The following is a 24,263-nucleotide window of genomic DNA, read 5'->3' as shown; positions in this document are numbered from 1 at the left end:
TCTTTCCGTTAAAGATTCGGAAGAGGAGTTGGAGGATTCTGAGGTAGCCCCCTCTAAATTCAAACTGTCCCTTGAAGAGGTCGATGGGCTCCTTAAAGCCATTCATGCTACGCTTGGTTTAAGTGAGGAGAAAAAGGAATTATCACTCCATGACCGCATGTATGCTGGGTTGGATGAGCCTAAGGGCCGAACATTCCCAGTTCATCCGGTCATCTCTGAGGCCATTAGGAAAGAATGGCAGGATCCAGAGAAAAAGCCCTTTTTCTCCAAAGCCCACAAAAGGCGTTTTCCTTTCGAGGAGGACCCTGCAGCAGTATGGAACAAGGTGCCCAGACTGGATGCCGCCTTTTCCCAGGTTTCAAGGTCCACAGATCTGTCCTTTGAGGATATGGGAGTTTTGAAAGATCCGATGGACAAACGCATGGATCTTTTGCTCAAGAGATCATGGCAATCAGTTATGAGCAATTTAAAACCTGCAATGGCCACAACGTGTGTAGCCAGAAATTTAGAATACTGGATTAACCAGTTAAAGTCACATATAGCTGCAGATTCCCCTAAACAGGAAATCTTAGATTCTTTTCCTACCCTGATTACGGCAGTGGCCTATGTTGCAGATGCCTCAGCTGAGGCAATTAAGATATCGGCCAGGTCAGCAGCTCTAACTAATGCTGCAAGAAGAGCCTTATGGCTTAAAACCTGGCCGGGTGACTCGGCTTCAAAGAATAAGCTGTGTGGGTTACCCTTTTCAGGAGACTTGCTCTTCGGCTCTGACCTCGATAATATTCTTGACAGGACAGCCGATAAAAAGAGATCCTTTCCGGTCAAAAAGAAAAAGCAGGTACCAAAGCGTCTTTTTCGACCTCAAAAAACTCAGGATCAGGACAGCAAGTTGCAAGGGAGAAGGAAAAGTTGGTCCGCCCCGAAGCCGAAGGGTAGAGGCGGAATTCTCTTTCGTCCTCCTACACAGGCCGAAAAATCGCAATGACTCGTCTCTGCGGGTGGGCGGAAGACTACAAGAATTTCTTCCGCAGTGGTCAGGGATAACTTCAAATCAGTTTATCCTGACCACTCTCGCGCAGGGTTACTCACTCGAGTTTGTCAACGACCCCCCAAAAAGGTTCCTGATTACCAACACCCCGCGGGATCCAGTAAGGGCCCTGGCCATGAAGTCCTCTCTAGAGGAACTGATGCAACAGGGCGTAGTAGTACAGGTGCCCCTGCAAGAACAGCAGGAGGGGTTTTATTCCCATGTTTTCCTAGTAAAGAAACCGACAGGGAAGTTTCGGTTGATTCTCAACCTAAAACCTTTAAACGAGTCCATAAGGTACAGGAAGTTCAAAATGGACTAAATTTTTTCGGTCAGAAACCTGTTGACGCCAGGATGTTTTATGGCGTCAGTAGATTTAAAAGACGCATACCTACATGTTCCGATCTCTCCCCAGTCTCAGAAGTTTCTCAGGCTGGCGGTGAGGTTGGGGGGTATGGTTCATCATCTCCAGTTCAGGGCCCTACCCTTCGGCCTGTCATCATCTCCCCGAATTTTTACCAAAATAATGGCAGAAGCTTTAGCGCCACTGCGTCTTCAGGGAATCGCAGTTATTCCTTATTTAGACGATCTGCTGTTTTTCGCCCCATCCAGCGAGGAATTGCAGACCAATCTAGGCAAAGCTCGCAGCCATCTGGAGGCGTTGGGTTGGATTTTGAACCTCCAAAAGTCGTCCCTAAACCCATCTCAGGAGATTCGGTTTTTAGGGTTTCTAATAAATTCGGTGGAGCAAAAAATCTTCCTTCCCTTAGACAAAAAGGACAGGATTTCCGGTGCAGTGTCTTTATTACAGACCAGCCAAAATCTGACAGTAAGACAGGTTATGTCAGCTTTGGGAGTTCTGACTTCAGCAATGCCAGCAGTCCAGTGGGCAAGAATGCATTTCAGGTGTCTGCAGGCTTTCCTTCTAAAATCTTGGGATCACACAGTGGCATCCCTAGAGGCAGAGGTGAGAATGTCAACCCAGGTAAAAAGGTCCCTATGGTGGTGGAAAAGACAGGAGGTCTCATCGGAAGGGTTAGTCTGGGCTTTTCCAGTCGGGAAAAGACTAACAACCGACGCCAGTTCCTGGGGGTGGGGAGCCCATCTAGGAACACGTTTCACTCAGGGGTCCTGGGCCAAAGAGGAGACAATAAGGTCCTCAAACTGGAGGGAACTCAAGGCGATTGCCTTAGCTCTGGAGTTGTTTGTTCAGGAACTTCAGTCCCATCACGTCCAGGTCCTAACAGACAATGCCACGGCAGTGGCTTATTTAAACAGACAGGGGGGTACAAGAAGCAGGTCGCTTCAGGTACTGGCCATGGAGATTCTTCGGTGGGCGGAAAAACATTTGTTATCCCTATCAGCAGTCCACCTAAAAGGGGATCTAAACAGGGTAGCGGACTTCCTAAGCAGAAACGCTATTCGGGAAGCAGAATGGTCTCTAAACCCGGAGGTATTCACAATGATTGCCGGAAAATGGGGTTTACCAGAAGTAGACCTGTTCGCCTCAAGGGTGAACGCCCAGGTTCCCCAGTTCTTTTCCCTGGACAGTCGCGATGGCTCGCTGGGCACAGATGCGCTAGCTTATCCATGGGAATTTCGTCTTTGCTATGCTTTCCCCCCATTTCAGTTAATCCCGTTAATTTTAAGAAAAATTCAGAGGGAGAAGGTACCAGTCATTCTAATCACGCCCTTTTGGCCAAAAAGGGCTTGGTTTTCGACAGTTCTAGGCCTGGCAATCAAGCCTTGTTGGCGTCTGCCCCTCAGACACGATCTGTTGTTGCAGGGCCCAGTGAACCATCCAGGAGTGGCCAGCCTGGCTCTCACGGCCTGGTTTCTGAAAGGCAGCTCCTTAGGAGCAAGGGGTTTTCCAACCGTTTGATCTCGACCCTTTTAGCAAGTAGGAAAAGGGTTACGAGGGCCATTTATTCTAAGGTCTGGAAGCGTTATAAAACTTGGTGTTTGTCAGCCGCCCAGGTGCCAGGGAGCCTTGTCTCCATCTTGGAGTTTTTACAAGATGGTGCAGACAAGGGACTGGCAGTTAGTACCCTGAAGGTGCAGGTAGCAGCCCTGACGGTGTTCTTAGAAAAATCTGTGGCCTCAGATCCGCTGGTGATCAGGTTCTTTAGAGCTCTTAAAAGATCTAGGCCAGCTCCTGTTAAGGTTTTTCCTAGATGGGATTTGTCGGTAGTCCTACAGTCTCTAACAAAAGGGCCTTTTGAGCCTCTTGTGGAGGCTTCCCTTAGGTTTCTCACATTAAAAACCGTGTTTCTGATTGCCATTGTCTCTGCACGCAGGATCAGTGAGCTAAATGCTCTGTCAATTAAAGAACCATATCTTTCCATTTTTCCTGACAGAGTTATTCTTAGAACAGATGCAAAATTCTTACCGAAGGTAGCTTCAGTTCAGAACCGTATACAGGACATAGTACTGCCAACGTTTTGTGTTAACCCCAAAGGAAATAAGGAGACTTCTTTCCATACTTTGGACGTCAGAAGGACTCTGCTGAGTTATTTAGAAAGGACGGAGTCCTTCAGGCGTTCAGATTCACTGTTTGTACTCTTCTCAGGAAGAAAAAAGGGTTTTCAGGCTTCTAAAGTTACTTTAGCTAGATGGCTGAAATTAGCTATCTCAGAGGCATATTCCCAGGCAGGGTTATCTCCTCCAGCAGGAATTTGTGCACACTCAACCAGAGCTTTGGCGTCCACGTGGGCAGAGAGAGCTGGTGCCACCCCTGAGCAGATCTGCAAGGCGGCGACGTGGTCGAGTTTTCACACATTTGTGAAACATTATAGACTGGATCTCACTTCTGCCAGCGATCAGGCGTTTGGCAGAAAGGTCCTGCAAGCTGTTGTCCCGCCCTAAGGGGTAAGTCTCTGTTATCCTCTCAGGTGCTGTCCTGAAAGACGCCTTGGGAAAGACCAAGTTAGACTTACCGGTAACTTGTTTTCCAGAAGTCTTTCAGGACAGCAAGCATCCCGCCCTATGGTATTATATTATGCTACGCTGTGACTAACGTATGTGTTTATGTGTTCCAGCCGGGGCCGGAGGTTCTCTTCTACAACTGATGTGTGGTAGGGAGGCGCCTCCCTTTAAAGTCTGGAGGAAGAAGGTGTTTCCTAACGAGGAGGGTGGAGTCGCTATCTCTCAGGTGCTGTCCTGAAAGACTTCTGGAAAACAAGTTACCGGTAAGTCTAACTTGGTCTTTCACCATAAACTGCCATGACCAGGTGCTCCTCACAAGATTTCTGGCAGAGGAGTGAAGAGCATTCTCAGAAGAGTTGTCCGAGAGACGGGGAACACTTGTGGAGAGCTTCAGAAAGACCTGCAATTAGCAGGTACAATTGTTTCAAAGAAAACAATAAGTAATGCATTAAACTGCCATGGCCTGTATGCAAGCTCACTGCCCAAGACTCCATTTCATGTCGATGGCACCTTTTAGAAATATATTTACCTAGAAAAATGGTGACCTGTTCTCTACTTCTTCTACCCACTGTGTGTGTGTGTTTTTTTTATTTTCTACTGGTACACTCTGCCCATTGCTACACTGAGAATATTACACAACAGCTGCTTCACTTATTTTTTCCACACCAGACCTTGGAACAGGAAATATTGACCATCTGTAAACTTGTATTTTATTTTTCCACTCCCTAATTTTAGTGATTTGATGAGGAGTGAAGATTTTTGTTTGAGGATTGAATGAAATCATTGTAGTACCATGTTATACAGAGGCACAGTCCACATTGCTCTGGATCACAGCTGATCACTGAATGCTAGATTTTCAATTGCAAAAATATAAACATATTTCAATCAGGAACAAGCTATTCCTTCTATCTCTTAGCTTTTTTTTCTGGGCAACAGGGATTCACTGGTGCTCGGTCAGACTTCTGTGTGTGTGTGTGTATACGTGGCAAGTGACAATCTGCATCTGGTGACAGGCGATATGGCAAGTGACAATGCGCAACTTTTGGCAAGTAACAATCTGCATCTGCTGACAGGCGACGTGGCAAGTGACAATCCGCAGTTTGTGGCAAGTGACAATCTGCATCTGGTGACAGGCAACATGGCGAGCGTGGCAATCTGCATTTGGTGACAGGTGACGTGGCAAGTGACAATCCAGAATGTGTGGCAGGTGACATTGCAAGTGACAATCTGCATCTAGTGACAGGCGACTTGGCAAGTGACAATCCGCAACTTGTGGCAGGTGATGTGGGAAGTGACAATCTGCATCTGGTGACAGGCGACCTGGCAAGTGACAATCTGCAAATTGTGGCAGGTGATGTGGTAAGCGATGATGGCAAGTGATGCACTCCAGGCTCCCACTGATTCTGGGAGCCTGGAGCCTTTCTTTTATAACAATGTAATAATAGAAATAATGCGCTTCAATCATCCTGACACCATAACAACCATGGTGCCAGGATGATTGAAGCACCAACACCAGCCATTTCCCGATAAATTGCCCGCAAGAAAAATTCTTTTCTGGCAGTGCCCCTCCCGAGACTCGACTCTGGATCTGCCCCTGAGCCAATGACAGGTCGACTTGGCCTTGTGTTTTGGGTCATTGTCATGTTGGAATGTGCAATTACGTCCCGTGCCATCAATTTTGACCAAATTTCCTGTGCCTTTGTAGCTCACGCGTCCCCAAAACATCAGCGATCCACCTCCATGTTTCACAGCAGGAATGGTGTACCTTTCATCATAGGCCTTTTTGACTCCTCTCCAAATGTAGCGTTTATGGTTGTGGCCAAAAAGCTCAATTTTGGTCTCATCACTCTAAATGACTTTGTGCCAGAAGGTTTGAGGCTTGTCTCTGTGCTGCTTAGTATACTGTAAGCGGGATACTTTGTCGCCTTTGCATAGCAATGGCTTTCTTCTGCTGACTCGACCATGCAGCCCATCTTTCTTCAAGTGCCTCCTTATTGTGCATCTTGAAACAGCCATACCACATGTTTCAGAGAGTTCTGTATTTCCCCTGAAGTTATTTGTGGGTTTTTCTGTGCATCCCGAACAATCTTCCTGGCAGTTGTGGCTTAAATTTGAGCTGGTCTAACTGAACATGGTTTGGTTTCAACAGAACCCCTCATTTTCCACTTCTTGATTAGAGTTTGAACACTGCAGATTGCATTTCTCAATTCCTTGGATATCTTTTTATATCCCTTTCCTGTTTTATACAGTTAAACTACCTTTTCCTGCAGATCCTACATGATACTACATGACATTAGTACGACTTTCTTCCTACTTTGCTCTGTCCTACATTGGTCCTACATCCATCCAACTTTTATGAACAGGATATTACTTTGATCCGACTTTTCAGATAGTACAACTTGTCTTTCGACCAGTCAAAACTAACACACAATGGGAGGGGCTACAGCAGGGGGCAGGTACGACAAACACTCCGACATTGGAAGCTCATGTCGCATGAAAATCAATGTTTCCCTATGGGACTGGTCTTAACTGGTCTGACTTTGAAAATGCTACCTGCACTACTTTGGTCCGACTTTGATCCTACTTCAGCCCATTGACTGCCCCTGCTGTAGCCCCTCTCATTGCATGTTAGTTTTGATTGGTCAAAGGACAAGTCGTACTATCTGAAAAGTTGGATCAAAGTAGTATCCTTTTCATGAAAGTCTGATGGATGTAGGACCAATGTAGGACTGATGTAGCAGAGCAAAGTAGGATGAAAGTCGTACTACTGTCATGTAGTATAGTGTGAACCCGGCCTCATACACACACACACTAATTACAAGCAAACAGATCACAGGTGAGGATGGTTACCTTTAATAGCCATTCAAACCCCTTTGAGCCGGTTCACACAGCGGGCGATGCGAGGCGACACGACTCGCCTCGCCTCGCTCTCGCAAGTCGCCCCCGTTCTGTACAATGGAACCGTTCTGAGAGGAGCGACTCGAGTCGCTCCGACTCAGAAAAAAGGTTCCTGTACTACTTTTGGGCGACCTCGGGGCGACTTGCATTGACTTCTATACAGAAGTCATTTGCAAGTCGCCGCTGAGGCCGCGGCAGGTCGCAACGAGGCAAGTCGGAGTCGCCTCGCCTCGCCTGCAGTGTGAACCGGCCCTTAGTGTCAACTTGTGTGCATGTTATCAGGCCAAAATCACCAGGGTGTGTAAACTTTTGATCAGGTACATTTTGGTAGTTTCTGTTGTGATTATGATTTAAAAAGAGTAAACACAGTTGATTGATAATAAATGGCTTCAGCCAAACACTAACCATGAGTGAAAGAAAAGTTTTTTGTGTTATTCATATTCTCTGAAAAATGGCCAAGAAATCATAAATTCTGCCAGGGCATGTAAACTTATGAGCACAACTGTATTATTTTATATAATATATATAAAAAGGCAAAATGATTAAGCACACAGGTGTCAGTTCTTGGGCATAAGTTCAGTCAAGGTGTGCAAAACCACTGTACTACTGCTTATTCTTAGTGAAAGTGTTGGTTGGCATGCTGTGGGTAAATTTATGCACAAAGATTGACACTTGTGTACCAAGTCATTTTGCATCTTCCAGGCAGAAATCTGTGTTTCACTGGGATTCATAACTTTAAGACCATGTGAACTGCACAAGTCTGACATCCTCATAAAGAAAAGTTGTGAGCTGCCATTCATCATTTTAGATAATGTACCCACACATAAAGCATAGGAACAGATATTAAGAATTACACCCAGCATAGAAAATTAGAGAAGTGGTACTGTGCAGAGTCCATACATACAGAATAAGAAAAGATACTGAGATTTACATCCATCATACAGGACAAGCGAAGTAGTACTGTGCAGTCTGTATATGCAGAATAAGAACACATACATAGAATTACTCCCAGCCTACAGAGGCGGACACAGATGTGTTTGATTCTGGACAAGTTCTATCTAATTCAGCTGCGGAAACTCCATCGTTTATTGGCGGGACTCACAATTCTCTGGCCATTATGGACAGTGTGCTGGAATTTTTGTTCTCGGTACACGTGAGCCAGTTCCGGGTATACAAGCGTTGTGGCTCCAGGGAATCTTCTGACCTACAGAGCAGAATTGTTTTATCCGCTCTGTGATTCTTCTTACAAACTGGATGAGACGCGGTACGCAGGCTGCAGGCAAGTTTTCCCGGAATGTTCTATATCTAGAGATGTAGGCTGGCAGGCCTGACGTCATTGGGCCCAGATCACATCTAGCTCTAACCCTGTTTATATAGGAAATGCTGATGCCCCACTTGTGCACTTTTGGTGAAATGTCCTCATACTGCAGGTATAATCTGTTATTATTCTGCCAATAAATGGACATGAAATGGAACTGCAATATAACGTGGTGCGCACACACACACACAAATCATTGCATTGGTCAACTGTCCGTATTTACTTCTCTTGCACATAAATGGAAATCCCCAACCATTGGTAGTGGGGACCTGCAGTTTGTAGAGAACGTTGTTTTTGATATTAAAGCCAAACGAAAGGTACAAATACTCACCTTAGTTCCAACAGTCTGACGCCTATGAAGTCTCTTATCAGCACCGGTATCTTCTCGCGGGTTCTTCCAGGTGCCGGTCATGCACAGGAGTGCAGTCATCCAGACACACTGGCAGTTTGCTGGAATGTAAACTTAGAGGCGCATGCACAGCTTGGTGTACATTACATAGAGGATTGTGAACAGGCAGGTAAGTGTTCCTTGTTGTAGAAGAGACATTATTTTTTTACATTTTGGTTCCACTTTAACTGCTTCCCACTCGACTTAAAGGATGGCTGAGTGGGAGCTTTCTGATCCTGGGTGGACATTATATAACATGCTCCCTGTCACAGGTCCTAGGGGAGATGCACTGCAGTGCCATCTGTGACAGTTATACACAAGGAATAGCTTTCATTCATAGCCGTTCATTGTGTCCTATTGTGTTGATCTCTGTGATTGGTCACGGTGATCACATGGTACAGACTGGGCCAATCACAGTACATCTGTTCCATGTGTAAGCTGTAGCCAATCACAGCTTTCACAATAGTGCACAACGAATGAATAGATGCCATTCATAAAATGAATGCTTATAATGGTGATCATCACTGTTATAAGCAATAAGCGTAAAAAAAAACAAAAAAAAAACCTGATCACTTCCCAGAGTAGTACAGGGTCACCATGGTAACAATGTACTGCTCTGGCCAGCATATGTAATAAAAAGTTTTAAAAAAAGTAAAAAAAAATTACATAGTTTGCAGTATCTATAACTTTCTTGCAGACTAAATATACACTGATTTAGGTTATTTTTACCAAAGAAATGTAACGGAATACATTATGGCCTAAATTTATGAAGCAAGGTTATATTTTTTGCAAAATTTTGTAACAGAAACTAAGAAACACTTATTTTTTTTTTTTCAAAATGTGTTTAGTTAACTTAGCAAAAAATTAAACCCAGAAACCCAGTGGTGGTTAAATACAAACAAAAAAGAGCCCTATCTGTCGTTAAAAAAAAAAAAAAAAGATAAAAACTGAATCTGGGCATTGCATGACTTGATTTGTGTTACTGACTGAGAGCCTGGGCAGGAAGAGGGTGAAAATGTCCAGTATTAAAGTGGCTAAAGACATGGCAGTGACATTTTAAGGAGCTGTGACATGCTGTGGCTATGTACGGTATTTGTTTGTTGGTGTGATCATCTGTGTAGGATGGCATCACAAGTGTTGTTGACCTTCCTACTATCCCTCTGGATTTTAAGTAGATAAAAGATTTATGTTTCTTGCATCTCTGCTTGGGAAAATAATATCAGATGTAACAATGTCTCTCCCCACTGGAGAGAGTCATCCTCTCTGTTTGGCCTGGTGACCATTATCGAGGAGATGGAAAGTGGTTGGAAATCCAAAATGTAACAGTTGTCTCCAGAACAGAAATAGAGAGGAAATCTTCCTGTTCTGGTGCCAAAGGTCTAAGATAGGATTGCCCTTACTTTGGAGAGATTTACTTTCACTATCAGTTGTGTATCAGGACAAGAATTGAAGGGGAATCTCCCTAAGGCAGTTGTAGGCAACCTTATAGAGGTGGAGATCTACCTTTGCAACATGGGCAAGTCAAAGATCACCGGGCACAGTGTTGCCTCCTCTCACCTGATTGAAACCTCTAATTGCTGTACTAGCGTGTTGAAATCACTTGCATTGCAGGGCAATCAGGGGTGTAAATCAAGTGGTGAAGGCAACATATCGCCTCCTCACCACCTGTCAAACACACTCGGGTCGCTTTATTTTTTTTTAGAGGAGCAGCAGTGCCTTCTGCACTTGGGAATGAGACCTTAGTTACATTTGGCATGTTAGAATGTGTTAAAACCCTGCAGTTGCTTTGCAGATTTACTGCCCCCCATTCCCTACCCCCTTTAGCTGTTGAGGCAGCAGCCAAAGGTGTAAACATGCCGCAGCAGGAATTAAACCCCCTGTTGCCTTTGGTGGGTGCTACCGTCAGCCATTCGCGACCCATTCAAGTAAATAGGGCCACTCCGCAAGTCCCCTGCAACTGCATGCTTCTGCGGGGTCCAAGGGGTTAAAGCAGGTGGTGGGAAAACAAACACAATGATACCTGCTTTAACCCCTTGTTTGCTGTACTGCACAGGGTTGCAGGACATTTGCAGAGCAGCCTGATTCACTTGAATTTAGAGGTGCACCGCATGGAAATTTTGGTACCGAAAATGTAGGATGACATTTTTTAAAAAGTATTTATAATTTTATATATGATTTGTATAATGTCATCAATTTAAATGAATATGAATTTGTCAACCATTATTGGCACCTTTAGCGCAAGAAGAGCTCAAGAAAAATGCATCCCTTTAAATTATACAGAGGAGGCATCGGCTTATGCGGCTTTTCCTCCCTTCTACAGCTCCAACTTTACAAGCCATACGTCTGCATTGCACTCTGTTTGATTCTCTGGAATGGCAGGTCAGCAAACCCAGACCGCGATCTACCAGTTACCCGGCTGTGATCTACTGGTTGCTGGCACCCGCCCCAAGGTCTTCTAACAATTTTCTACTCCATCCATTACTAAACCTAGATTAGCTTTAGGTATACTTTAAAGTTTAATCTGCTTATTTTTTCCTCCCCTGGTTCCTGAAATAGAACCTTTCAATTTTCATGGAATACCTTGTTTTATACTGAGTGATCCATGAGTCTCTTTGCTTCTCTATGCAATGCAGGCAGATCATGGTTTGGGAAATGGACTGGCAGGATGCTGTATATAGTTTCCTGAAAATCATCACCCTGCCTCTGTAGGGTCCAAGGAGTGCCTCTGTGGGGTCCTATCAAGAACCCTCAGTCCTGATTCAAGCAGAAGGCTGGCTCACGGAAGGAGTTCTGCAAATATCAAAGTGCCTTGGATGAATGGCTGATTGGGCATTCCTAGGCATGCAGAATGCCCTGGGTTAGGCCTACTTGTGATGATGAGTCTCCATCAGTGAAAGAACTGAAATCCAATTAAAGAAAAAGCACCAGGTCATGAACAGGATGGGGAGGAAAGTGCTACATGATGTTGGGTGTCTTCCTATCCTGGAACGAGGTAGGCTGTATTTGACCTGCTGCAGCTTCAAATTCACAAAGTATTTTGCTTGCTGCCTCTTTGCTGTTCTTTTTGGCAAAGCACTTTTTCTAGAGATGGCAGAGTGGACAAAGGCAAGGTAGCAGCTCTGTCTTCACCCTATTTTCATTACTGATGAGTATTGCAATAGGCAAAAAAAAAGCCCATCCGCTACAGTGAGGAACCAACTGTTTACAAGTCCATCCTTTCCTTGTACAGCGTCACGAAGGTGCACAGCTTTCACCCATTTCACATTCTTGCAGGTTTACTGCAAAGGTTGTAGCTGAGCCCCCTGAACATCCATTGGCTGAGGTTGTCTTGGGTTAATCTGGCTTTGGCTTTTTCCATGAGGATAAATGTTAGATGAACACCTTTCTCAGCACTTTTGTATGCCTTGATCAGCTTTGTTGTAGTGCTTTTTTTGATGCATTTCCATTGTCATCGAGTAACCCTTTAACCACCTCATACCCAGGCTGTTTCTGACACTGCTCCTACATGTAAAAATTGACTTATTTTTTTGCAAAAAAAAATACTAAGAACCCCCAAATATTACATATGTTTTTTTTTGCATAGGCCCTAGAGCAGTGATGGCAAACCTTGGCACCCCAGATGTTTTGGAACTACATTTCCCATGATGCTCATGCACTCTGCAGTGTAGTTGAGCATCATGGTAATTGTAGTTCCAAAACATCTGGGGTGCCAAGTTTCGCCATCATGGCCCTAGAGAATAAAATGATGGGTGTTTAAGTCACAAGGTATCTGCACAGCGGTTTTTCAAATGCAATTTTTTTTTTTTTGTTGGGGGGAAAAAAAACACTTTAGTGAATAAAAAAAAAAAAAAAAAACATTAAAGTTAGTCTAACTTTTTAGTATAATGTGAAAGATGATGTTACGTTGAGTAAATAGTTACCTAACATGTCACGCTTTAAAATTGCGTCTGCCTGAGGAATGGCAGCAAACTACGGTGCTTAATATTCTCCATAGGTGTCGCTTTAAATGCATTTACAAGTTACCAGTTTAGAGTTGCACAGGAGGTCTTTTGCTAGAATTATTGGTCTTGCTCTGACGTTTTGTGACGATGCGATCGCCGTTTACATATGCGTGAGGGGGGATGTATGTGGTCGCATTTGCGCTAAAGCACAGTGGGGCGGGGGCGCTTTAAAAAATATTTATTATTATTATTTTTTTTTTTTTACTATATTGCTGTAAAAAGGGATGTGCCCTTGTGATAGCATGGGCCATGACAGGTCCTCTTTATGGACAGATTTGAGGTCCATTAGACCCCAGATCTCTCCTCTGGCCCCCCATGCAGCCAATCAGACAGCTTTCCTGGCTGCTGGTGGGGCGGGACCGGACATGAAAAACTACTCGCTGCTCCCAGTTTCCCGGTTTACAGACAGGGGAACGGTGTCAGTTGCTCTCCCTCTGCACAGGGCAGCCATCGCCGCCAGCCACATGACTCACGGCCTCCACAATGGAACAGGAGAGGTGGCAATGGGATGTTGGTGGGACCCACTTCTGCCACCCGCAGAAGTGATGGAGTGGCTAATTGGCCACTCCATTACTTCTGCAAGAAAGAGAATCGCCAGCTGAAAAGAATGGTACTGGGATGGTGCCTGTAGGTGCAGGCATCATCCCGGTATAACCACTGAAACCGTACCTTGGGTGGGAAGTGGTTAACCACTTGCCTACTGGGCACTTTTGCCCCCTTCCTTACCAGGCCAATTTTCATCTTTCAGCGCGGTCGCATTTTGAATGACAATTGCGCGGTCATGCAGCACTGTACCCAAACAACATTTTTATAATTTTTTTTTTTCATGCAAATCGAGCTTTCTTTTGGTGATATTTAATCAACCACTGGGTTTTTTATTTTTTGCTAAATCAGTGAATAGACTGAAAATTTTGAAAAAAACAAGACTTCCAATCAAAAGCTTGCAAACAGGTAATTTTTCTCCTTCACTGATGGGTGCTGATGAGGTTGTACTAATAGGCGACACTGATAGGCTGCACTGATGGGTGGTACTGGGTGGCACTGATAGGGGGTACTGATAGGTGGACCTAATGGGCACTGAAAGGCACTTGTAGGCGGCATTAATGAGGAGGCACTGGTGGGCACACATTGGCAGCACTGGTGGGCACTGTTGGGACTGCATTGATAATCAGGACACTGATTATCAGTGTACACGTCCCTTTTAGAGAAGCCAGTTATCGGCTCTCTATCAGCATGAGGAAAAGAATGCAGATAACCGGCTTCTGTTTACATCTGTGATCAGCTGTGATTGGACACAGCTGATCACATGGTAAAGAGCAGCTTATTGGCTCTTTACCTCCATCTGTGATCAGTAGTGCCTAGAGGACACTGTAATTATATAGTGCACCTCCCAGGCCCCGCACAATCACGGGTGGTCGTCATATGACGGCCTTCCAGACCTAGCCAGCCTCTCTGTAGCCGTCATTCAGCTATAGCACGGTTGGCTAGTGGTTAACGCTCATTACTATATTACTATAGGTCTTTAGTGGACCTCATTTATAATACTGTGTCCGATTCTGGAGCCCTCGCTTACAAAAAGAAAAGATAGAACGAGTCCACAGACGAGCAACAAAAATTATGAAAGGTCTGAGGGATAAACCATATCAGGGTAGACCTGAGGAAGTATTACTAAACCCACAACAGTAAACTTTTCTGTTTAAAAAAAAAAAAAAACCCACAACGGTAAAATCCGTCTGTATATGCAGTAAAGCATGCTTGTTGTACTCACTGAGGAACCTAAAGGGTTAATCCTGTGCATTGTGTAGAAAGGCTGTTTGATCCTGTCTTCTCTGATCTTCCTCTTTTCCTGTACCCTAACCATCTCCTGATAGTACAGAGCCATGGAGGCACTGTGCACATGCTCAGTTTGGTGTGTATTGCTAGAGTTTTATGGGTTTTCTTTTATTAGAGAGACTGCATGTGATCAGCACAGGGCCAATCGGCACTGTCTAGACAGAGGGTCAGGGGTTATGCAGCCTCATAGGACAGTCAGAGTAGAATGAAAACTGCACCTAAAAGCTATAACCAGACACTGATAGAAGTCATAAGACTGCTGTACACTGCTGATGAGAAAAGGTATTTAGCTGTTTATTATAGTAATATAAACACATTTTCGTGTTTTGTGTACTGTGGGAGATCAGATATACTGCCGGGTCCTGGGTTTAGTAATACTTTAATATGTACAGTCTGGAGGAAAGAGGGGAAAGGGGAGAAATGATCAAAACCTTTACATCATTCGGGGGGTTGAATAAGGTTCAGAAAGGCAGTTTTTTCAATATGAAACCAAGATCAAGAACATGGGGGCATAACTTCAAACTAACCAGAGAAAAGTTCAAAACTGATCTTAGAAAATATTATTTTACTGAAAGGGTAGTTGATGCTTGGAATAGACTATCAGCAGAGGTAGTGAGTCAGTCATCAATAAAGCTCCATTCACACTAGTGCTACTCTAAAGTCGCACGTTTTCCAGTGTGACTTTTTGGAGCGACTTTACACTCTCTAGATCAAAGTCTCTTCAAAGCAGTGCAGGCAGCTTTTCAAAGTTGTTGTGACTTTTAGTCGCACTGATTTAACCGGGTGCCATTGAAAAGATTGGGTTGCGACTTGTCATGTGACTTTGATATTCAAAGTCGCATGACTAGTCGCGAAGTGTGATTGGAGCCTGAATGACTCCAAACATGCTTGGGAACAGGCAAAAAAAAAAAAAGCCACATTTGATGGACCACTTGGAGATTTTTCTGCCATGACTTTTCTTTGTTTCTGTTTTCCTAATTGTGCATGTAGACTTGTTTCTGGTTTCCATGTAGCTGCTCCTGAATACACACCGCTTTTTTTTTATTTATTTTTTTATTTTTTGATCCCCACGAATAGCAAAGAAATCAGACTGCAAACAAATATTCTTCCAGGCTGGGACTAAGTTAGGCTTAGAGGAAAAGAAAGGAAAAACAGAGAAGGTTCTGTATCTGGAATCGACTGTAGGAAATGCTGGCGGTGGAGGAGACACACCGGGGATTCTGGGAGTTAATATGGCTGACAGGTGCAGTGGAAGGAGCGGCTGCGCTGCAGTCAAGTGTCTGTGAATGGAATTAGGAATCTGTTCATCCCCCCTCCTCATCCTGGAAATTCCATCCCCCCCCCCTCGCCATCCATCTCCATGTTAACCATTTCACAGCCAGGGGAGCCCAGATGAGCCTGACCTGAAAGCTTTTCTAAATTTTTTTTAAACAGTGGAGAAAAAACACAGGATAACATTTTAGCATGTTTTTTTTTTTTTTTTTTTTATCAGCCATCCCCCAACTGTTGGCATCTTCATAAGCAAACTCTGGGATCCGGTGACATCTTCCAGTTCTTAGGCCTCAGTTCATAATGACTGTTAAAATAGTCATGCCCCAGTTCTCCATACTTCATACTCCAGAGATTCAGAGACAAATGAAAAAACATGGCAACAAACACCACTTTTTAGATTTGTTTCCGTCAAGGTCAGCAGGGCATGCTGGGATTTGTAGTCTTTCTCTCCCACTGGTCCTCACTGTAGTAGGCAGTATATACAGTATAAAGCCCAGCCATGGCCTTTTTATTCCCATAGAAACCCCAGCATGTCCTTTTTATCCCTAGTACCAAAAGGCATGGCTTTTTCATTTCCAATAGCAATTGTCGTGGCCTTGTTTTTTCTCCCATAGCAGAAGCCATTACCCTTTCCTTCTACCTTGACAATGCAGCCTTTTTATTCTTCCTTGGCAACAGCCACAGACCTTTATATTCTCCCATGGCAATGGCTGTGGACGATTTATTTTCCCATAGCAACAGCTATGGACTATTCATTCTTCCATAGCAGCGGCCATTAACTTTTCTTTCCTCTATAGCAACGGCCATGGTATTTTCATTCCCACATAGCAATGGCCTGGGCTTTTCATTCTCCCATCACAATGGTCGTGGCCTTTTAATTCACCCATAGCAATGGTTGTGGCCTTTTCCTTCTCCCATAGCAATGGTCGTGGCCATTTCCTTCTTCCATAACAATGGTCGTGGCCATTTCCTTCTCCCATAGCAATGGTCGTGGCCTTTTCCTTCTCCCATAGCAATGGTCGTGGCCATTTCCTTCTCCCATAGCAATGGTCGTGGCCATTTCCTTCTCCCATAGCAATGGTTGTGGCCTTTTCATTCTCCCATGGCAATGGTTGAGGACTATTCATTCTCCCATGGCAATGGTTGTAACCTTTTCATTTTCCCATGGCAATAGTTGTGGCCTTTTCATTCTCCCATGGAAATGGTCATAGATTCTCCCATGGAAATGGTCATAGTTTCATAGTAAGTTTGAGTAAAGACACCAGTCCATCCAGTTCAACCTGAGTGAGTGTCTAGAATTGCCCCTATCCCTGTACATTGCACACTCACATTAGTCCCTACCCTCAAGGATCCCATGGCAATGGCTGTGGACTATTTATTCTATAGCAATGGTCGTGGCCTTTTTATTCACCCATAGCAATGGTAGTGGCCTTTTCATTCACCCATGGTAATCGTTGTGGCCTTTTCATTCTCCCATGGAAATGGTTGTGGCCTTTCTATTCTCCAGTGGCAATGGCTGGTGACTATTCTTTTTCCTATAGCAAAGGTTGTCGCCTTTTCATTCTTCTGTAACAATGGGCATGGCCTTTTCACTCTCCTTTTACATATGGCTTTTTTTTTTTTTTCCATTTATGTATAGGCATATAAAATGTAAAGTAGAATTGAGGAAAAATAGTGTTGTTGCCAATAGCAACCAGTGACATTTCCTTTCGTTTTTTGCCTCATGGAATCTGTTGCTGTCATTTTCCCCTCCAGATGTTCTGCATCAGATCCCTTTTGGGATGATTCATATAATCTGAAAGAAAGTTTGTGACTTATCTTTAGGAGGTGATTCTTTCTGGACTTCAAAACCTCTCCTGGTCGCTACGGATCCATTCTGATAAGCTGCAACCAGCCTCCTGTTTGTGGTTCCCATCTTCCTTCACATAAACCTGACGTTTAGGTCGCCATCTACACTTTGGACATTCAGTATGTGCCCTCGATAACAAATGCCCTTTCAGGTCTATCGGCAGCTTGACATGAATGTAAAAAAAAAAACACATAGCTAAAATTTGATTGGTTGCAGTGGGAAACCATATTGTTCACAATGGTTAAATAATGGTTCTCAGAAGCCAGATTATTCTTCTGTCCAGTCCACATTGTAGGAACACTTCAGCAGCCATTGTCTCTGGAGTTGACATGACTTTAGCCTCCTGAACACACACTGCCCGATGATGGATGTGAATCCCCTCCTCCTCTTCATGGAGAGCCTTAGTCCTCCTAAAAGAATGAGAAATCGGATTGCAGAACGAAAATCCTCTCACCTGCCACCTGTCACTGCCTGTAAACCAATCCGCGCATGCTGTATAGACAGGCTGCTCCGATTCTGGAGAATTATACCAAGCACAAAATGGCCATTGTCTGGATATTTTTCTGTGTAGCCCTATAAAAGACTAACCACCTTTTCCACAGATCTTCCACCGTAAGGAAAGACATCCCAAGTAGTACTTAATGTTTATCTCATGCCCTTCCATTTGTTCAGGTGTTATATCAAGGGTGAAACTTAGAGGTTATATAGGATGACAACTGAATGCTTTCTACCCTATAGAAAATAGACGCCTTATAAATAATAAATAATTGCCAGAAAAATCCTTCAAACGTGACCTGCCTGTTAGCTGGCTATGCAGGTTTTATAAATGGCCCCCAAGGTGTGGATGTCATTTAGGACACGTTCACACTGCACTGTGTGCGTTGTTATGTATATAACGTTCAGGGTTGCCAATGGTCAGTAAATTTTACAAACAGTTTGTAAAAATTTGAAATTTTTTCATCTGTCCGCGAATGTCCGTTACATGCTTTAACGGACATTCACAGACAGATGCAAAAATTACAGATTTTACAAACTGTTTGTAAATTAACTGACAGTTGGCAACCCTGATAAAGTTTGTGAATGCATGCTGCAGTGTGTTATTATATTGCATTGCTTCTTTTTTTCCCTAAAACTTCTTTGTAACTCTATGTACTGAAGCACATTGCGACATTTGATGTATTGTGTAATTGTGCAATGCACTGTACAAAAACGCAGTTTGTCCGTTTTTTCCCCTACACACACTGACACAATGCTTTGGTGTTATCTGGACACCTAGACTGCAGTAGAATTTGCTGTGTCCTTGTGTTGGGCCTGCCTTGATCAACACAGCTTAACGCACTAGGTGTGAATGAGCACTAATAGAGGATTATAAGTGTTGCTTGGGGACTGAAGGCCGACCTTGCCTCTGCACAAGGCGTGGCATTGCTCTCTATACAGCACGGTGTGTCTGAGGCAATAGAGCCAGGCCTCCAGAGGCTGATGCATTTACTCTGAGACCGCACACTGAATTTCAATGAGCGCACACACCCCCCTTCCCAGTTCTTCCTTTCAGACTCTCATCAGTCATTGCCTGTTCTTTTACAGAAGGAGAATGTCTTCCAGCAGATAAAACCGCATGCCTTGCACTCCAGTTTATCTCTCTGGACCGATTTCTATAGCAGACATCCACTCAAGTGGAGTTCACCAATTTTTCACTAGGCCAAAATTTTTGAGATTTCGGCCAATTGATTCAGTGATTCAACCTCTGGCCTTAAGGTCACTGCTTTTGGCAAACTGATGTACTTAATATAGAATCTCAGGAAAAATGACTGTCTCACTGTATTTGCTAGACAGGTACACTACAGACTTTTTTTTTTTTTAACACAACTTGACAGGAAAAGAAAACCGCCAATTCTTGGCCTTTTTCTGTGATTCTGATTTGGCCCCCAGGATGGTGGTATCCCCTAATAATGGGTGCAGTAGGTGAGCAGGCCTAGTAACTCAGCACATGGGTAGTGGAAAACCCTCATAATTATCATAGTAGGTGTGCAGAACCAGGAACCAAGCACAGGGGTTGTGGAAACCACTCAAAATGGGCACAGCAGGTGTGCAGACCCAGGACCCAGCACATGGATGGTGGGAACCACTCAAAATGGGCACAGTAGCAGTGCAGACCCAGGAACTCAGCACAGGGGTAGTAGAAACCCCTCATAATGGGCACAATGGGTGTGCAGACCTGGGAACTTGGCCCCGAGATGGCGGGACACCTCCATAATGGACACAATAAGTGTGCAGACCCAGGAACTCGGCACAGGGATGGTGGGAGCCCCTCATTATGGACACAGTAGCTGTGCAGACTCATGAAGTCAGCACAGGTGTGGTGGGAACCCCTCATAATGGGCAAAGTGGGTGTGCAGACCTGGGAACTCGGTGCAAGGACAGTGAGAACCCCTCATAATGGATACAACAGGTGTACAGTCCTGACGAACTTGGCCCCCGGATGGTGGGAACCCCTCACAATGAGCAAAATAGGTGTGCAGACCCAGGAACTCGCACAGATGGTGGGAGCCGCTCAATAGGCAAAGCAAAAATGAAGACCTAGGAACCTAGTACAGGGATGGCGGGAACCCCTCATAATGGGGACAGCAGATATACAGACCCAGAAACTCGGTGCAGAGATGGTAGGAACCTGTTGTAATGGGCACAGCAGGTGTACAGTCCTGTGACCTCTGCGCAGGGTAGGTGAGCACCCCTCATAATGGGCACAATAAGTGTGCAGAACTGTGAACTCACCAAACTCTTTATAACTGACGCATCGGGACTGCAGACCCAGGATCTCAGCGCAGGAATGGTGTGTAATCCTTGTACTGGGCACAGCGGGAGTTCATGGTGGGAACTCTTCATAGTAGGCACAGCAGTCAAAAGAGGCCTCAGGAATAAAGCTCTGAAGATACTGTCCGAGGGTTTAACTGGCCAAGAAAAATCATATCTAGCACTTTGTTCCTTAATTGCTTGTATCATAAACTGTCAGGTGTGCACAGTGTTGGTGAAAAAAATAAGCTGTGTAAGGCCCCTTTCACATGGGACGGATACGTAATGATCCGCCTCATGATGATCCGCTTGCTCAGCGGGGATCGCTCCGTTTATCCCCGCTGAGGCGGCGGATGACAGGGAGCCCTGACAGCTCTCCGCTTTCCTCTATGGGGGATCGGATGAACACGGACCGTCTGTCCGTGTTCATCCGATCCGCTCTGCAGACAGATAGAAAAATAGGATTTTCCTCCGTCTGCAGAATCGGACAATAGCGGAGACGGACGATATCGGTTGTCTGCGGATGTTCATCCGCAGACACCCGCTTTCCCATAGGAATGCATGTATGTCCGTATTTCATCCGCAAACGGATGGATGAAATACGGACATACGTTCCGCATGTGTGAATGTGTTACAAGAAAATAAAAACTTTGGTTTATATTATGAAAAGGTAAAATAGTTTTTGTCAATAAAAAATACATTTTTCTGCATCAGAAACGCAAATAAAAATAAGTTAGTGTGTACAACTTCTGTGTTCTTGCAACCCCCTTCGCCCCCCCCCCCCCATTTGCGCCTTTGTGACGCTTGACTCCAGGCAACCTCAGAACATTCTGTATCCTCTTGTGACCTTAGTGCACCCTGGTGCGCCCCTGTAAATCTAGTGCACCCCATGATGGGACATGACAGGGTTTTAACCCATACCTACTCTATTCAAAATTAAGATGTGTTTTAATTATATAGATATTAAAATACTACAGTTTTTACATAAATTGTCTTGAGTTGAGGTGTGGAAATTAAAGTAACGAGTTGAGGTGTGGGAAGTAAAGTAACGCATCTGTGTGTTTGTGTCTGAAATAAAATGTTTATTCTAATTTCTTTCTTCTTTTTTTAATCGTAGTTGTCCATCTTGGCCCTTTTTTCTTGATGCGGAATGAAACTTCAAAATTAAGCCAAAATGCCTCGACCTCGGAAGAAGCTGTTGTGGTCTCTTCACAAAACTTTTCCTTGGAGGAACACATCACCCCCGAAACAACGGCCATTCAGCTTTTAGAGTCCGTAAAAAACATGGCACCTGCAGACACCATCTGGCCGTTTTCCAGCGAGGCTGTCCTGCAAGATGATTTGTTAATCACTCAAACTGTGAGTGCTCAGCCTTCCACATCACTAGATGAATCTCAAGTTTTATATAGCTCACTGACAACATCAGTAGTGGACGTCAATCATTTAAGCTCTGAAATCCTGGAATCAATAAACAATCAACCAACACCTTCTTTTGTACTGCTAGAAACTACTCAGAGTTTTCCATCCCAAATGTTTTCTGATCAGTATGTGATGAACTCTCAAGAGGAGTTTTTTGGTAGTATCTCACAAACATTTTGGAATACTGAAACTGTTCCATTGCCAAAAACACATGCAGACATTGTCACCTCTGTTTTCATAGGAGAAAGTTTTGTCTTGGAGAGTTCATCATCCAGAGAACTCAAAACATTATCCTATTTTGACTCGGTGACCCTGCCGCCTGTGGTTTCTAGCACACCTTCGATGTCTTTAAATAGCCTGGATTTCTTGGAGAGTAGTGTAAACCTGCCAAGCTTGACCATTTCAGACGAAGTCATCATTTCAACCAAAAATGTTTTGCAGAGCATATTTTCAAATCTAGGGCTTGCACAAGATTCAACCACCAGCCCTAGCATGGGAGTGCTAATGACTTTTTCACCCGATACCTCGGCAACGTATGAATGGCCCCATAGTGCAGTTTCGGATGTCTTTGAGAGTCTTCTTTTGGAAAACATCAAAAGTTCTGAAATTTTGGCCACAAGTCCGACACCTGTTTTTGTATCTCAGTTTGAACAGACATTCCTGCCTTCTTATACTGTGTCCTCCAGTTTTATGTACACCCAGTGGCGGTCAGAAGATTTTCTAGAAACTATTATCACGAACCCCTCAGGGTCCATAGATGGAAATATTCAGACTAGTGTAGTTTCTGAATTTACGTTTTTAGTTGAGTCTACTGCTGAAGTTGTTGAATCTGTTTTCCCTTCGGTTATGGTAGCTCCCATTTCTTCGTCTTTTACGGATGTTTTGGAATCGTCAATGGATTTTACAAACCTCGTTGACTCAGTTTTTACTAAAGTCCCAGTAGTCACTATGTTTCCATCAGAAACCTTAGACCTGGAAACACACTTGTTTTCTGTGGTAGAATCTACAATTTTAATGCCTTCTCTCACTGAACTGTTTGTCTCTTCTGTGTCAACTGTTGACTTTGAGTCAACCCCTACTATTGTAGCAATACCAGAATCCACACTGTTCCTCGACAGTTCTCTTTTTATACCTATGAACACAGTGGAAGCCCCTGCCTTTGTGCCAACTGAATCTGTCATGTATTTTAGCCCCTCTCTTTTTACGTTAGTTGAGTCAGAGAATATTTCTGACGCCACCATTTTTTTCTCAGTGGTTCCCACCTTTGAAACAAGTAACCTGTTTTCTTCAGTTCCAGAAGAAATTTCCTCTGTGTTCTCTTTGGTATCCAGTGATATGTCAGCTGTTGTAACTCAGGACTCATCCTCTATGCTTGCAATATTGGAAACGGCATTCAGTAGTTTTGATATAGAGACATCAGTTCCACCAACCACAAGCACCATCGATGTAGAGACCACACTTTGGGGGGAGACCACACTTTGGCCAACTATTAACCCAACATCTGTTGTTTCCTTCACCCCATTGTCTAGTGCTGACTGGACAGAGAGAAGTTCAAATGTTCTGTTAGAGTCTTCTGAGATGTGGGAAGTGACCCCAAGCATTGTGTTTGAATCGGGCATTTTCTATACCTCAACTTTTTCTGGTGCTACCTCTTCTCTGCTGCCTTCATCGTCTGCATTGGTTTCCACCATGCTGGCCTTGTCCACCTCCTCCTTTGAGTCTGATCACACCAGCAGTGCTTTTATTGAAGAGACTCTTCAGACCTCTTCATTTTTCTCCATTCCTCTGACAACAGAACTGCCTGTTTCCACTTCTGCATTAATTATGGACACATCAGAGGCCCATACCTCTGTAGTCACAAGCAACATTTTAGTATCACCAACACTCAGCATTTCACAAGAACTGAGCATGCCACTTGATATGAGTTTACTACCAACCATAAGTTCAGTACTGACATCAAGCTTGCTATCTACTACAAGTCCTGAAACTATTATAAACTCACCAAACCCTCAGTCATCTATGAGCTTGCTGTTTACAACAAGCTCCACTCCGGACTTGAGTGGACAAATGAGTGTAAGTTTGATGTCCACTCCAGTTGCTCCTCAAGTTCCAAGCAGTAGTCTTTTGTCATCACCCACTGAGCTAAACACTATGATAGCCACAACTTTTACTCCAACTACTTTCACCTCAGCACCTGTCACTCATACGCAACATGATACGACAACTTCCACCACCCGGGCATCTACGACGAGCACCACCAAACCTGAAACTACAACAAGTACAACCTCTGTGCCGATTACATCTCCATCTGGACTCACAGCCACATCTTCTCCAACTACCACAAGGCCTACCCGGTTGTGTGATGTCTCCAACCCTGAACCGTACCTGGTTACTGCAGGTAAGTGGTCACAGCATGTTCCCAGCTCTGTTATGCTGCTGTAGCCAGGGAAAAGAAGCAGGAAGGAGGGGGACATTTTACTAATTTATTGAATAAAATAGGCCTGAATGTCCATTCATACTGCATGCATTTTCTATGCATTTCT

At 44.2% G+C, this 24,263-nt stretch overlaps 1 protein-coding gene across 3 annotated transcripts in view; it reads left to right on the top strand.

The window, feature by feature from the left end:
- Nucleotides 1-24,263, top strand: part of KIAA1549 (KIAA1549 ortholog) — a 153,434-nt gene that overhangs the window by 60,040 nt on the left and 69,131 nt on the right. For all 3 annotated transcript variants that reach the window (XM_077468767.1, XM_077468766.1, XM_077468765.1), the window contains exon 2: nt 21,419-24,118. In XM_077468767.1, coding sequence (XP_077324893.1) covers nt 21,419-24,118 — 2,700 coding nt within the window. The remainder of the gene's footprint in view (nt 1-21,418; nt 24,119-24,263) is intronic.

The sequence above is a fragment of the Lithobates pipiens genome, unplaced genomic scaffold (genome assembly GCF_037356315.1).
Source record: "Lithobates pipiens isolate NorthernLeopardFrog02 unplaced genomic scaffold, aLitPip1_a1.2 Scaffold_8, whole genome shotgun sequence".
In the NCBI taxonomy this organism is placed as follows: domain Eukaryota; kingdom Metazoa; phylum Chordata; class Amphibia; order Anura; family Ranidae; genus Lithobates; species Lithobates pipiens.
Note: the sequence above shows the minus strand (reverse complement) of the source record. Positions and strands in the feature narration are given on the sequence as shown.